Raw genomic sequence first — 16,455 nt, 5'->3', positions numbered from 1 at the left:
CTGCAATCTCCTACTTCCCCCTTCCGGCGCTACGGACGTTCAACTCCTGACTGACCACTATCTCAATGCTATGTCCACAATAATCAATGAGGCGGCACCCATGCAACTGAAAAGAGTCTCGTCCAAGATTTCCAACCCATGGTATGACGGGTGCCTCAATGAGGATAGACGGGCCATGCGAATGGCAGAGCGCGCTTGGAGGTCAGCCCCTTCTGCAGTGCACCTAAAAAGTCTAAAGAAACAGAGAAACACCTACTTCAGGAAAATAAAACGCTCAAAAAGAGATTTATTCAGCCTCCAGCCCGCCCAAGCAAAAAACCGCCCAAGAAAATTGTTTGAGTTAATCAGAACACAATCCAAAGAACAACCCCAGACACTCAGCACCATGGGCGTTACACCTTCCTGCGAAGACTTCTCTGCCTTCTTTATCCAAAAAACTGACAACATAAGAAGCGATCTCCTCAATGACGCAATCCTTTACTCCAACCCCCGACACACAGCAGTGCCTGAACCAAAGAACAATGCTACTTGGTCGTCCTTTGGCACCTACTCCGAAGAAGAAATTGGCAGATTGCTCAGCACCCTGAAACCATCCAATCACCTCACTGACCCCCTTCCTGCTAACGCTGTAAAAGACTTTACCCCTTTGCTCCTCCCACTCTGGACTAAGATTATCAATAGCTCTCTTCAACAAGGATCCATCCCCAACGCCCTCAAAGTCGGGCAAGTCACACCGCTACTAAAAAAAACAACAGCAGACCCCACTGATCTAAACAATTACCGCCCTATTACAAATATTACCACCCTCGCTAAACTGTTGGAAAAATGCGTACAGCTACAACTGACTAAACACATAGATAAGTTTGATCTCCTCAACGCTCATCAGTCAGGCTTCCGAGCAGGGCACAGTACCGAAACTGCCATGACTCACATAGTGGACGACGCCCTCCAAATCCTAGACCAAAACGATACCTGCCTCCTCATCCTTCTGGATCTCTCCTCAGCATTCGATACAGTTAAACATGAGAACTTACTCAAACTGTTAAACATAAGAATGGGCATATCTGGGACTGTTCTCAAGTGGTTCACCTCCTTTCTACACAACCGGTCACAAAGATTCAAAAGTAACAACCTGTTGTCCTCTCCGGTACCGGTATCGCTAGGCGTCCCTCAAGGATCCTCCCTCTCCCCAACACTGTTCAACCTAGTTATGGAACCTCTCACTACTTTGCTACAGACATCCAATGTTCACTTTCACATGTATGCCGACGACACCCAACTTTATCTCAAAATACAATCTCCCAAGGACATCATGCTTCTGAACACCACGATCAGAAACACCCAATCCTGGCTTGCCGAGAATCACCTCAAACTCAATGCGCTAAAGACTGAGTTCCTCCTGATCGCACCTCCCGCAAAAATCTCCACGGCTCAAACATGGCTTAAGCACTTAACGGCTCTAAATGTACAACCTATCGTCGTAGACTCAGCAAAATCTTTAGGCATAACACTTGACGCCAATCTCAACATGCAGCAGCACATCAGCAAGGCAACCAAAGGAGCGAACTTCCACATCAACACCTTGAGAAAACTTAAACCCTTCCTTCTGCCAAAGACTTCCAAACTGCAGTACAATCTATAGTCATCTCGCACATAGAATATGGTAGCACCACCCTCTGCGGGCTCCCCCTAACTACAACGGCACCCCTAAGAGCGTCCCTTAACGCTGCAGCAAGACTCATCACTGGCTCAAAAAAACACTCGCATATTTCCCCTGACTTTAAATACCTGAACTGGCTACCTTTTGAAGCCAGAATACATCTGAAAATCGCCTGCATGACACACAAGGCTGTTTACATGAACTCACCCGCCTACCTTACTCAAAAGCTGACAATTTCGTATGGCTCTAGAACTACTAGAAGCACAAACAATCTTCTGCTGAAGCCTCGAAGATTTCGGAAGGAAAAAACCTATAAACGTTCCTTTTCAGGAATGGCACCTAGGATCTGGAACTCACTCCCACCTGAAACCAGGCTCATCTCCTCCAACACACTTTTTAAGAAAGAAGTAAAAGCGATCCTCATGGCTAAATACACATGATATACTATTCTGTATTTCTCATGAATCTTCTCTGTAAGACCTGCCTGACCCCCTTGGTCTATTTGTATTACTTGTATTATCGACTTACTTGATTGTATACGTTCCCTCTTTGTATATTGTTATATTGTTGACGCACCTGTTTGACCTTGTATATTGTTATATTGTTGATGCACCTGTTTGACTTTGCACACTGTACCTACACCACCTCAACGATCCCCACTTTTGTACTACTGATGCACCTGTGGGACTATACATCCTGCACTCACCCACCTCAACTATGCCCACCTTTATGCTATCTCCAAAATTTTTAAACACGCTTAAGCAAGTATATGCTCCTTATTTTTGTACTTTATATTATTGGCGCAACTGTTTGACTATGCACCGTGTACCGACACTACCTCACCTATGACCTACCTCATGTTTTTGACTTACCTATGTAACTAAGCACCTTGTACCTAACTACCTCAACTATTACATTGTATTACTCTATCACCCCCGTGTTCTTGTAAAGCGCTCTGATATCTGCAAAGATCTTGTTCGCGCTATATAAAACCTTCAAAATAAAATAAAAATAAATCTTCAGGAGGGTCAACCATAACTTAGACCTGTTCACCAAATCGAAGGCCGAGGAGAGGTCCATAAATGCTAGGAACAAGGACCCCTCCTTGGCCACCGTATATTTTGAGATCAACAGGTGTAAGTTAGAGCATTGCTCAACCGTTCCCTTCTTCTCTCTAAACCCATACTGAATCTCAGCCAGCCCTCCACAACTCTCTACATTATCCCTCAATTTGGTCAGAAGGACTCTGCCTAAGATCTTTACTGCAGAGTCCAAGAGGGATATGGGCCTATAACACCCGGGATCGTCCCGCTGGCCCTTCTTGAAAATGGGGACGATGGTAGAGATTGACCAGGTGGAGGGTATGGGGTTGCCATTTACGGCAGTAAAGACATTGGCCAAGACCCCCGCGCATAGCTTGGGAGAATGTATGAAAAAATCAGCCGGCACCCCATCTGGTCCCAGTGCCTTATGCTTGGTGGTGGCCAAGATAGCTTTCTCCACCTCTGATTTAAGGAAAAAAATGGGGGCGGCATCCGGGGCCACCAGGGGACATGCTTGGCCAGCCGTTTCGTTGTCTCCATACACCTTTTTGAAGTGGTCCAGCCATTTATCGTCCGGGATGACGCAATCCATGACTTTATTATTTTGGTCAGAGAAAAATGGCTGTTTAATTATTTCCCAGAATTGCCGGCTATCCTTCAAGACGGCCACGGAGAGGAGACTCTCCCAGGCTTCACGTTTGATGTTATCTTGTCTAGTCTTGATAGCTAGCTTGTAGTTTTTCCTCAATCTTATAATGTCATCCCTTATCCTGGGTGTTTTCTTCAAGGCTGACATTAGGGACCTATGTGCTTTCGCGCAGGGAGCTTCAAACCAGCGCTGCTTGTTAGGCACTCCCTTCCTGGGTTTTGCCAATAGATCCTGCGAGACCTGCCCACAAAGGAGGCATTTACCAGTAGGTAAATATGTGGAAGTTGTGGTCAGTATAAGAAAGTTTAAGGGATTGTACTATGGCTTGAAAGGTGGTAAATGGTTGGTAAGGTATTATTTGCGTAATGCTTGGGTGTTTTTCTTATTTCAACTCTCAAGAGTTAATTTCCTTTAGAATTTAAATATTAATTGTGACAAAATGTTGTTAAACACTGTAAATAAAAGTGATATTAATTTTCTACAGAATAGTTAGGGAGGATCCACGATTTGAGCAAATTGTTACAACGGAGATAATTGATGTGCTTGTTTTTACCGGAATTCAAGTGTCATTCAGTAAAATCCTTTGTGCTTTTAAGTCAACCTTCATTAAATGTTATTGATGACCAAGCTTTAGCCAGCACGTAGCCTGATCGCCCACCAAATTAGGCTGAAGTAATCTTGTATGAAATGTAACACAATAGATCAAAAAGACTCCTCAGTCACTGCTTGATATCAAAGTGAGGCAATACACCACTTCTGGAAGTGTTATGGCAGCATATGTACACAAGCCACATAGTTATATTTGTAGCAGATGGTTGCCAATCTTCCATAAACTATAGAAATAACAGGCCTTCAGTCTTCCTACTAGAGCCACTGGGTAGGTGATAGGCCAATAAACGTAACGTGATCTGAGTTTGCATGCTGAGTTTAAAGGGGCCATTTAGAGTTTTGTGGAACTCTATGGCCCTCCACTCTATTTCACTCACCTTTACTCCATCCTACACCACTATTTCACTCTATGATACTTTACTCCACTCTACTCTGCAACACTCTACTCCACTCCATGCCACTATACGCCACTGCACTCTACATCCCTTCACTCTAGGTAACTCTTCGCCACTCCTCTCTTCACCACTCCACTCCACAACTCTACTCCGCTCTATGCCACTCCATTACACTCCACTCTGCGACACTTTAATCCACTCTACACCCCTCCACTCTACTCCATGCCACTCCATTACACTCCACTCTTAGACACTTTATTCCACTCTACACCCCTCCACTCTACTCTATGCCACTCCATTACACTCCACTCTTTGACACTTTATTCCACTCTACACTCCTCCACTCTACTCTATGCCACTCCATTACACTCCACTCTTTGACACTTTATTCCACTCTACACCCCTCCACTCTACTCTATGCCACTCCATTACACTCCACTCTTTGACACTTTATTCCACTCTACACCCCTCCACTCTACTCCATGCCACTCCATTACACTCCACTCTTTGACACTTTATTCCACTCTACACCCCTCCACTCTAATCCATGCCACTCCATTACACTCCACTCTTTGACACTTTATTCCACTCTACACCCCTCCACTCTACTCCATGCCACTCCATTACACTCCACTCTGCGACACTTTATTCCACTCTACACCCCTCCACTCTACTCCATGCCACTCCATTACACTCCACTCTGCGACACTTTATTCCACTCTACACCCCTCCACTCTACTCTATGCCACTCCATTACACTCCACTCTTTGACACTTTATTCCACTCTACACCCCTCCACTCTACTCTATGCCACTCCATTACACTCCACTCTTTGACACTTTATTCCACTCTACACCCCTCCACTCTACTCTATGCCACTCCATTACACTCCACTCTTTGACACTTTATTCCACTCTACACCCCTCCACTCTACTCTATGCCACTCCATTACACTCCACTCTTTGACACTTTATTCCACTCTGCACCCCTCCACTCTTCTCTATGCCACTCCATTACACTCCACTCTTTGACACTTTATTCCACTCTACACCCCTCCACTCTACTCTACTCCACTCTTTGCTGCTCCACTCTGCCTCTCTCCACTCTAACCCACTCTCCTCTGTGCCACTAACTCTATGCCATGCTTAACAGCAGCCACGCTGGTATGCAACATTGCTAAAACACATTGGTAAAACCAATAGCTGTTGTATGGGGGAGACCTATTGGCTTTGCCAATGCTCCTTTATTTTTAGCACATACATATGCATATGTTTAAAATGTATTGTATTCACATCTTAAAACATAGCATTGGAATGTCAAACCTGTCGTGTAATTGTTTTTTATTAATTCGTCAAGATCAGCAGTTTTGGTAAATGGGAATAAATGACTGTTCTCTGAAAGTAACATTGAAACTTTAACTGTGGACTCAGTAGCAGTTGATTCCATACATCGCGCGTACGTGTGCTCTGCTTGTCTGACACCTGTCATCCTCCGTCTCCCACAGGCGCCTCCTTCTGGTGTCTTCTGGACATTGTCCCGATAAAGAACGAGAAGGGAGAAGTGGTTCTGTTTTTGGCTTCGCACAAGGATATTTCAGACACCAAGAACAAGCAGTTTCCGGAAAGCACCAAGCCCTCAGGTAGGAGGAGGGAACTAAGAGGGGATGTTTTCACTTTCTGCCATACTCTTTGAAAGACATTGGGAGTAGAAGATGTGAAATGACCACTGTAATGTATGTTTTCTTAAATACACCTGTGAAGCGTAGAGTGCCAAGTGCTGCCATAAGCTGCTATGATTATCAGCAGGGCTGAGCTTCTGCAGATCTAAGTTATAAACTGCGGTTTGAAATATGGATTTCCAAAAAGTGTAAGAACATTAAGTGATTTACATTAAACTCAACGAATGGAATATTCCTCAGTTATGCACAGGACAGCAAAGACGTGGCCTTGAATGCTCTTCCTGATCTCAGTATTGTAACTGGTAGATGCTTCTACAACAGAAGGTCTTGGAAGCTGGAATTTACATCACAAAAACAAATATTCTGCCTTATCATGTTTGTACTGAAGAACCCCAAGTAGCCTTTTATCAAAGAATTCAACATAAATTCAAGGCGCCAGTGGAAATTTGGGGTTGTAAAAGTCTCTTTTTTCAACAGATGCTTACTCTAAAATTATATCACCATTCTCCCATAAATTGAGCAGACCAGAAACTAGCACTAACTAATTACTTCGTATTCACAATTTACCAAGATCTATTACTAAGCAGGTGTCACTGTACAGTATTTTGGATGGATACAAGATCATATCTACATATACTCACATGGCTGTGGTTGGTCGTACCCACGTTGGTTTTGTGTGTTGTGTATAGGGTTGCCGTATTGTGCATGGAATTCTGTGTGTAACAGACGCTGGTAGGTTAGCTGACTGCCATTACGCAAATATGGCATTTATTATTCTTCCTACATTCCTAAAGGAAACAGTAATTAAAATCCCTTTTTGTTCTGGTGGCAGAGCGTACCGCGGGAGGAGGGCAACAACTTTATGGATCAGCTTTGAGTGATCTGTGCCTTTGAGCATTATAATCAGCATCACAATGGAGCCAGAATTAAGTAAAGTTTTACAAAATGTGATTCATTGTTTGGTTAAATATGCTGGTAAATTTATATGGTTTTCTGGATGAACAAGGCACCTGCTTGTTAATGATGTTCAACATAAGATGGATGCACAGTGGAACCAGTGGGCGTGTAGGTGCTGAGCTCCTGGTTTACCAATTCGGAAATCAACTGGCAGCTGGAGGTCAAATTCCCTGAAGTTCATGAAGAACAGTTTGTAGTAACCAAGATGGGAGAGAATGAGGGCATAAGTGGATTGTGAGGGTATTGTGGATGGAGTTGTTTGCATACTCATCAATCATAAATTACTGAATCAAGAACTGCAGGGTTTTATGAAGTGCATATTTGACAGATGTTTCAGTTGTTTAGGGATTTGCAGCAGTTGGAGAAGAGGACACTGATCCCTGAAAGATTGGCTTTGGATACAATAACAAACAGCATGTGTGTGTGTGTCATTCCGGTGGAAGTAGTTTGGAGACATACATTTTTAGATTGCGTTTAGGTGGTTGGCTAGTTGTTGCACATCCAGTGTCTCCTAGACAGTCGTAAGAGATGAGTGCAGCTTGCTTACGGAGAACTGATAGGCCTTAAACTCCACCGTGGCACCGTGAGGGGGCCTTGCAACGTGTTCAAGCTCATGGGTTACAAGGCAGAGTCCAGGGGAATCTCGTATCGAAGGATTTGAGAGAGGGCCCTGTTTCACGCCCAACATCAGCCTTGAAGATGGTATTGTAAACAAGTCAGAACTTTTCCTACCATACCAAACCCATTGGTTTTTGTAGGATCTACAACTGAATGGGGTGGACACTGGGTATAAGTGTGTCTGACATGTCAAGCGGGCAGCCGTATCTAATCCAACGGAGTCAGAAATCCTTTGCATTGCTTTGAGAGCAGGTTTGGGATTGGTTCTGCCTGAGTAGCAGTAGCCAGGAAGACTATGAAGCGTTGAAATAGATGATGGATTATTGGTATCTTTAAGATCTTCAGTAGGAATGGTAACTGAAGATTTGAAATCAATGAAAATACAGTATACCGTCTGAGTCGAACAAGACCAGCGGGACAGTGGTTCGCACACATTTGCCTGTGATAGATTCAGGCTAGTAGGCCGAGAGCGCTGGCGTAACTGGTGCTCAGGCGTCCTATTGTGAGAAGATGCCAGGACACCAGACACCATAGAGTACAATACAGGCCAACGTTTCTGAAGGGATATAGGGACTGGACAGAATCAAACATATAATTATAACTTGTTTTCATATAGTGTAAGGTCCATGCACAGTAAATAACAGGAGTTACTGCTACTCAGTTTGATGACACTCATTTCACTGGCCTCAGAAGGATGGAGGACTGAGCCAGATTTGCTGGAATTCAAACTCGTGTTTTTCAGGTAATTTTATTTCTAAGCTAACAATGAAGCTAGCATCCATGCCTGTGCCTAAATTAAAGCTAATGTGTGAAATCTCTGTTGTCTCTATAGACTGGCTGGTCTCTGACTAGACACAGCAGGATTGGTTGGGTTCACTCACCGGGTGCAAACACCAGCAGAGCAGCTCACAAGCCTAGCCGAGCTTCTGCATCTCAAGCGTCCGCAAGGGTCCCACGAGCTGCCGAATAAAAATATCATATAATCAATAAGTCATAAAGATGGGCAGACAAGCACAAAAGCAGGTCCCGCTGACTGCTGAACAAGAAGACGATAACCCGCCTCACTGAAATGTCGGCTGTTGTTGGTATTTCACTTACACAGCAAGCTGGGCTCCTAGGAACCGAGACAACAAGCCGTGCTTTTTTCTCTTCCTAAAAGTGTTTACAAAACTGAAATTCTTTATCCTTTTCAGTTCATCTGTGGTATTGGTAATCTAGCTCCCTTCTCCTTCGTGTAAATTCTGTTTTCGGTACGGTTGTCAGCGCCCGCACAAGCTGTGCAGGCTTGTGTTTGCGCAGTGTCGATTTATTCATACGTATTTGCTTTTTCATGTACATCAGCTATTGGTGCTCCTATGCTATAAGGACTGAAGGAAATAAATCTATCAAGTAATGCAGTATACTTATAATATAGTGCATATTTTGAGTAGCGTCGCCGGAGGGGCTTGTGTTTCAAAACCTTTAGAAAGCAGACTGAGGGCACCTCAGTAACTGAGTATACCCATATTACAAGCGAGCACAGGAAGAACTATTCATTACACCATAAGAAACAATAGGCTGTAGAGAACACATTTGCCACGTTTAAGATAGAAGTGCATATTTACAAGAGTTTAAACGGTTACATGAGATAGGAGTTACCGAGCACTGATCTTCCAATAAAGATGGAAAGGGTGCGGGATGAGCGGACCAACAAAGTCCACATGATGAGGTTTGAAGAGAGACAGTCTCACCAGGCCTTCCTGCCTCCCTGGGTGACTGTCAATCTGGCAGTGGCGGCTGGTGACATTTGAAAGTGGTGATGCGGAAAAAGATAATCATACTGCACCGTAGCGAGCGAGCCCGGACCCCCTAAGGAGGGTTTGGGGGGGGGATTTCACCCCCGAGAAAATTTTGAAAAAAGAGTGGACAAATGGTTCATTTTCAAGCAAATTTTGTGAAAGCAGGAAGGTTAATAAATCAATTGTGAAAGTGCAGTTATTACATGGTGTCATATAACATAGGTAGCTGCTTATTCATTTCATCATAACTACAGAGCTTCATAACAGACTTTGAAACACAATGTATTGCTGAGTACCTCACAGAGCCACGGCAAAGACGGATGTCTTCCGATATTCGCCAATCTATTTGATCAGTTTATATATTTCCCACAAAATATATTTTATATATTTTATAAAGCTTTATCATTTAAAGGGCTGCGATAAGTTTTGCCTTTGTTTATTACACTCATAAATAAAAAATAAGAATGAAGATGCTCCATTTTAAAGTTGGTCAGGGCCCCGAGATTTTGGTCATCTCTTTTGTATTCGCTGGCACTGAACCCCTTATCCCAGGTGCCCCAGGGGTCATCTACACATCTCAGGATATTCAGAATTAATAATAATAAAGCAGAGTCTGTAATACCAATCAAAGCGGATGCCTTTCGGTTCGCGGTTGGAAGGCAACAAAGGTGCAGTCACAGTCCAGAACTTTCAAGTGCAATTAGGCACCTCAACGCCTCGTCAAGGGAAGTAGGCGCTATATAAATGCAAAAATAATGCAAATGCTATATGCGAAGGAAGCTGATGTGTTGAGGCGAGGATTGGAAAGTGGTACAATAACCTGTATTTATTTTATGGTGCTTGATGTAGCCACTGTGCGTCGGTGCTCCAGATAACGTATTTTACGACTGCACATAACAACATGTTTTCAGTCTGCGTAGGATCAGACTACGGCCACACAATAATTAGTGCAACAGGTGCATTGACCCACACAACTGTAATGAGGCTTTTGTGTAAACTCCTGGTGCCAGGCACACCCGACAACGCAAGGGTGGCACACTTCAGGTACCTTAGACAGCAATTTACAATGGAGGGGGTACAAAAACAGCATTGTTGAGGCACAGTGGACAAATACACAACAGTTTCACCAGTACCTTGGAATGTTGGCCAGAGGGATCAGTACAAAACAACATCAGCACCGATCGACCAGTGCAGAACACAGATTCGCTCTCCAAAGTCCACACTGCACAATTTACATTGTGTCGTTAAATTCCAAGATAAACTCTGATGTGTCGTTTTATGACGTGCTAAATTGAGCGCTGGTTAGTGAACAGAGCGAATGCGTGTTACGGGTTGTTAATACCCGCTTTTCTGTGCTTGCGAGTGACAAAATCTGTCTGGCGTGCACCACGAGGTGTGAACTCCCCGAGACAGTCCCGGCCGTACCCCTCATTGCAGTGTGCACCGACTGGCTGTAAAGCAGGCACAGGTGGGGGGTACGGTGCCACTAGGCTTATATGCATATGGTGGCCTTGACAATGTCATATTTAAAGTGTCTCCGAACATGATGCATTTTTCCAACCCTGCAAAGTTCAAATCATAATCGCACCCTTTGGAACTCTCCAGCTTTATCATAGCTCCTAAAATTTGGCGCTGGCATGTTCACGAATTACCGAGGATCACCCATTTCGGTGGTGTCGAGAAGCCTGGCTGAGCAAGAGGACTAGGCCACAACAGACAGGCGCTTTCTGAACACACCACATATGACACACACACCCCTCATAAAATGTCTTGCACGTGTTTCACGTGCGGTCCTGAACACACATTGGGGCAGATTTAGATATCTGCGCCTTATAAACCCACAAAGGCCCCCTCTGTGTTTAGCACTAGGCTCTGTGTGGCTGTTAGTGGCCCCAGAAAGGACTGCCCCTGCCACCTGGTGTGTTGAAAAGGCATAACTTGTGCTTTTGCAATAGCTGCGCTGGCTCAGGGCAGAGCTGAGCGCCTGGTTTATTGCCTAGTATCGGTTGCAGCCGGTGGGAGGCCTGAGCCGGAACCGGGCCCTGCCTGAGCATAGATGTCAACTTTAACATTTTTTTATATAATATTTCAGCCTAGGTCCATACTTGCACATAGGAATTTGAATTTCACACCTCCAACGCTGATGACAGACTCCGAGACTCGACGACTAGGTGAGGCCTCAGACGGTGACCAGACAGTCTCTGTCCGTCCCTCATGCGCACGGGTCAAGACAGAGTCAACCACGAAGAGGAAGGATGACTGGTCGTGGGCCGGCCCGATTTACCCAGCAACAACTGAAATGCCCAATCACTGAATGGCTTAACACTAAGCCACTACAGTGACTGGGCATTGCTTTAGATGCTCCCACCCCCGCAGTGAAACACTAGACTGAGAACAGAACACACAGTCGTAGTACTGTTACAGTACAGTACTACAGTAGTAGCCAATCCTGACGCTGCTCTCTTTAGAGGAGAACTGCTCTCTAAAGAGAGCAGCATCAGGATTGGACTGAGCACGAAAAAAAACGCCTCTCTTTTTTCAAGCACTGGGGTATGTTGCAAATGCAAACCCCGTACTCTGCAGGTGCTTGCTTTTAAAAATCCATTTAGTTTGCTAGCTGCAAAAAGGCAGTCAGGCAAACACCACATGCGCAGTGCGCACTGTGCCGGCACTCCAGCACCACCCAGTGTCAGACAGTGCATACTGTGACACACATGAGTGAAGCTTGACACCACGGCCGCAGGGCAATATTTATCGGGCAATTTATTCGAGCGGCGCGTTAATTTATAAAACTTTTATTAACGCGCCCCTAGAATAAATTGCCTGATAATTATTAGTGGGGCAACGACCCCCCCGCCCAAATGGTAAAACCGCCACTGCAATCTGGCACTGTACTTGCCTCTCCGACATATTTTACATGTACCCAAGTTATCCGCACTGTCTTCTAATGTGCCTCTGACTCCTCATTCTGTCTCCCTTATTTGCCCCAGGCTATCCTTTCTGCCTCTCAATCTGCAACGCTTTCTCCTGACTTTAATCGAGTGCCCCCGGCTCTCCACGAGCTGTCTGTAAGCATGTCTCGAGTTCATTGCACCATACATATATATATATATATATATATATATATATATATATATATATATATATATATATATATATATATATATATAGATAGATAGATATATATATATATATATATATATATGTATGGTGCAATGAACTCGAGACATGCTTACAGATATAGATAGATATATATATATTGTTTTGTAAACAGATTTTTATTCACCAATATTCAGGTACACAGCAGCAATACTATGTAAATTTAGAGCATACATCTTGTTCCCGATAACAAATATCAATAAATATGCCTGATTGTCGTGCAATATCTGGTGCAGATTCTCACCATGTGTGCTCCGTATACAAAATGTTAACAGAATGTGTTGGTCAAGTCAGAGGTCTCAGGGGAGCTATGCTCTTCATCCTCATGGTAGGAGATCTCAAAAGTCCGTCCCAGCTCACACACATCACAACAAACAATAACAATAATGAAACCCTCTCTTCATCCCTCTCCCTCCCCCTTCCCCCTATGCATCTCCCCCCGCTACCCCCTTCAGTTTCATTGCACCATAATATATAGTGCATACACCCACGTTCTCCACACACGGTCTGCAAGCGTGCCTCGTCATGATCTCACCCTAACTCTGTGCTTGTTCCCCAGGCTCTCCAGGCTGTCTACATGCATGCCTCAGGGTTATATCACCCCTATACTCTGCATATGCCCCAAGCTCTCCATACTGTCTGCAAGCGTGCCTTTTGTTCATTGCACCATAATATAGTGCATGCACCCAATGCTCTCCAGGCTGTTTGCATGCATGCCTCAGGATTATATCACCCCTTTACTCTGGATAGGACCCAAGCTCTCCATGCTGTCTGCAAGCATGCCTTGTGTTCATTGCAACATAATATAGTGCATGCACCCAAGCTCTCCATGCTGTCTGCAAGCGGGCCTTGTGTTCATTGCACCATGATATAGTGGATGCAGCCAAGCTCTCCATGCTGTCTGCAAGCGTGCCTTGTGTTCATTGCACCGTAATATAGTGCATGCAGCCAAGCTCTTCAGACTCTCTGCAAGCGTGCCTTGTGTTCATTGCACCATAATATAGTGCATGCACCCAAGCTCTCCATGCTGTCTGCAAGCGTGCCTTGTGTTCATTGCTCCATAATAAAGTGCATGTACCCAAGCTCTCCAAGCTGTCTGCATGGTTATAACACCCCTATACTCTGCATATGCCCCAAGCTCTCCATACTGTCTTCAAGCGTGCCTTGTGTTCATTGCAACATAATATAGTGCATGCGCCCAAGCTCTCCATACTGTCTGCAAGAGTGCCTTGTGTTCATTGCACCATAATATAGTGCATGCACCCAAGCTCTCCATACTGTCTTCAAGCGTGCCTTGTGTTCATTGCAACATAATATAGTGCATGCGCCCAAGCTCTCCATACTGTCTGCAAGAGTGCCTTGTGTTCATTGCACCATAATATAGTGCATGCACCCAAGCTCTCCATACTGTCTGCAAGCGTGCCTTGTGTTCATTGCAACATAATATATTGCATGCACCCAGGCTCTCCATACTGTCTGCAAGCGTGCCTTGTGTTCATTGCACCACAATGTAGTGCATGCACCCAAGCTCTCCATGCTCTCTGCAAGCGTGCCTTGTGTACATTGCACAATAATATAGGGCATGCACCCAAACTCTCCATACCGTCTGCAAGCGTGCCTTGTGTTTATTGCTCCATAATAAAGTGCATGTACACAAGCTCTCCAGGCTGTCTGTATGCATGCCTCATGGTTATAACACCCCTATACTCTGCATATGCCCCAAGCTCTCCATACTGTCTTCAAGCGTGCCTTGTGTTCATTGCAACATAATATAGTGCATGCAGCCAAGCTCTCCATACTGTCTTCAAGCGTGCTTTGTGTTCATTGCAACATAATATAGTGCATGCACCCAAGCTCTCCATACTGTCTGCAAGAGTGCCTTGTGTTCATTGCACCATAATATAGTGCATGCACCCAAGCTCTCCATACTGTCTGCAAGCGTGCCTTGTGTTCATTGCAACATCATATATTGCATGCACCCAGGCTCTCCATACTGTCTGCAAGCGTGCCTTGTGTTCATTGCACCACAATGTAGTGCATGCACCCAAGCTCTCCATGCTCTCTGCAAGCGTGCCTTGTGTACATTGCACAATAATATAGGGCATGCACCCAAACTCTCCATACCGTCTGCAAGCGTGCCTTTTGTTCATTGCAACATAATATAGTGCATGCAGCCAAGCTCTCCATACTGTCTGCAAGTGTGCCTTGTGTTCATTGCACCATAATATAGTGCATGCACCCAAGCTCTCCATACTGTCTGCAAGTGTGCCTTGTGTTCATTGCACCATAATATAGTGCATGCACCCAAGCTCTCCATGCTCTTTGTCAGTGCACGTCGTGGTCATCTCACCCTAATACTGTACATGTGCCTCAAAGCCCTCCACATTGTCAATAGGTGTGCCTCATGGTCAACTCACCAGAATACTGCACACATGCCCCAAGATCCCCACCCCGTCCCCCACTTTTCACTGCTCCTCATAGGGTCTACTGGCGCTTTTCCCATTTTATCTATCGGGATGCTTTTCTCTCTGCAATTTTGAAACTTCCTGAGCCAAGCTAAGGCCTCTACTGCACTGTGAGACAAGCTTAGGCTACTGAGGGACTTTTGTTTGGCAGCTTATTCTACTGGGTAGAATTCAGGGCCGGACTGAGAACACATAACAGCCCTGGCAATTCTATTGGACCGGCCCCTGGTGGAGGGTGGGGTTGAGGTGGGCGAGGGTGCTAGTGTGAAGCTCTGCTGCTTAATTAAACCGGCCCTCAGCACTGCTGCTTTTGTTGCAGGGAGGCGATTTTGCGGCACCCTGCCCCCCTGTTACAAAAATAGCCCCAAACCGGCACCCACCCTTCCAGCTCCCTAGGGAAATGCCCAATGCCCGCTATAGGCAGTCAGGCCCTGGTGGTATTTCTGAATATCATCTACAGAATTACCATCTACTTTCAATATTGTGTCCTAATTTTTACAAAAATATTGCTCTATTCGGTGTCGTGTTTCTATTTTTAATTCCAATGGGGCAACATTTTTTTGTAAGCAATATTTAGGATGCTAAATTTATGCATTCAATATTCTAACAACTATATACCTGTGTCATAGCACCTTCTGCGCCATCCGTATGCCATTATCATTTCTCATTGACAAGTGGCATTTCTCAAGGCTCCCCTCATTCACAGTCTGTTCAGCTCTTAACATCCAGCAATTGGCCAGGATCTCCACTTTTATATGCATAGTCACCACATTCATAGATTCCTAATTGTTTGAGTATCCTCTGGACTTCGCAGTTCGGAATGTTTGGTAGAGGGCTGGAGATCAGGGACTTGATGGCATAGATTGAAATTGACAGAACCGAGATTCTAAGCATTGATGGCAAGGTAGACCTTCAGCTCTTGCTTTTGTCCTGCTTTAATACGTAAATGCTCGCTACAAGCAAAGACAGCCAGGAATCTTAGTGCCATATCTGAAAATGTAAATTCTCATCGTGCCATATCTGAAAATGTAAAATATCAATTCAGGAATCTTCCTTGCCTGGTGCAGCAAGATTGAATGTCTGTTGTGAGCACCATTTTAAATTGATGGCTGTACTATATTGCCATATACTTAGGGCTCTCGAAATTCTTTCTATGTTAGTTGGAAATCAGTCAGAATTTCTTGATCTGTGGAGTGCATTCATTTGACTTGATAGCACTTCTACAGAACATGCATAAGTGCTAAGAATCCATTGGGCTTATACTCAATTTCAGGTGTACCTTAAATAGTGGTCCTGTGTGCACAACAGGTCCTAAGCAGTACAAGGAGCTTCATAGTGTACTTGGTCACTCCAAGGCGTGAGTGCCTCTTGGGGGTCAGTGCTGAGTGCTTAGCGCCTCTGAAAATCATTTGCATTGTTCTGTGCCATCGAACCTCCATTCCTG

The 16,455-nt window shown here is 44.7% G+C and overlaps 1 protein-coding gene across 1 annotated transcript in view; it reads left to right on the top strand.

Moving 5' to 3' along the window:
* Positions 1 to 16,455, top strand: part of LOC147730710 (voltage-gated delayed rectifier potassium channel KCNH8-like) — a 1,657,143-nt gene that overhangs the window by 845,246 nt on the left and 795,442 nt on the right. The window contains exon 3 of the mRNA XM_086955502.1: positions 5,861 to 5,995. Coding sequence (XP_086811628.1) covers positions 5,861 to 5,995 — 135 coding nt within the window. The remainder of the gene's footprint in view (positions 1 to 5,860; positions 5,996 to 16,455) is intronic.

This window comes from Lissotriton vulgaris, chromosome 2_1, assembly GCF_964263255.1.
Source record: "Lissotriton vulgaris chromosome 2_1, aLisVul1.2, whole genome shotgun sequence".
Taxonomy (NCBI): Eukaryota; Metazoa; Chordata; class Amphibia; order Caudata; family Salamandridae; genus Lissotriton; species Lissotriton vulgaris.
This window is presented reverse-complemented; position numbering and strand designations above follow the sequence as displayed.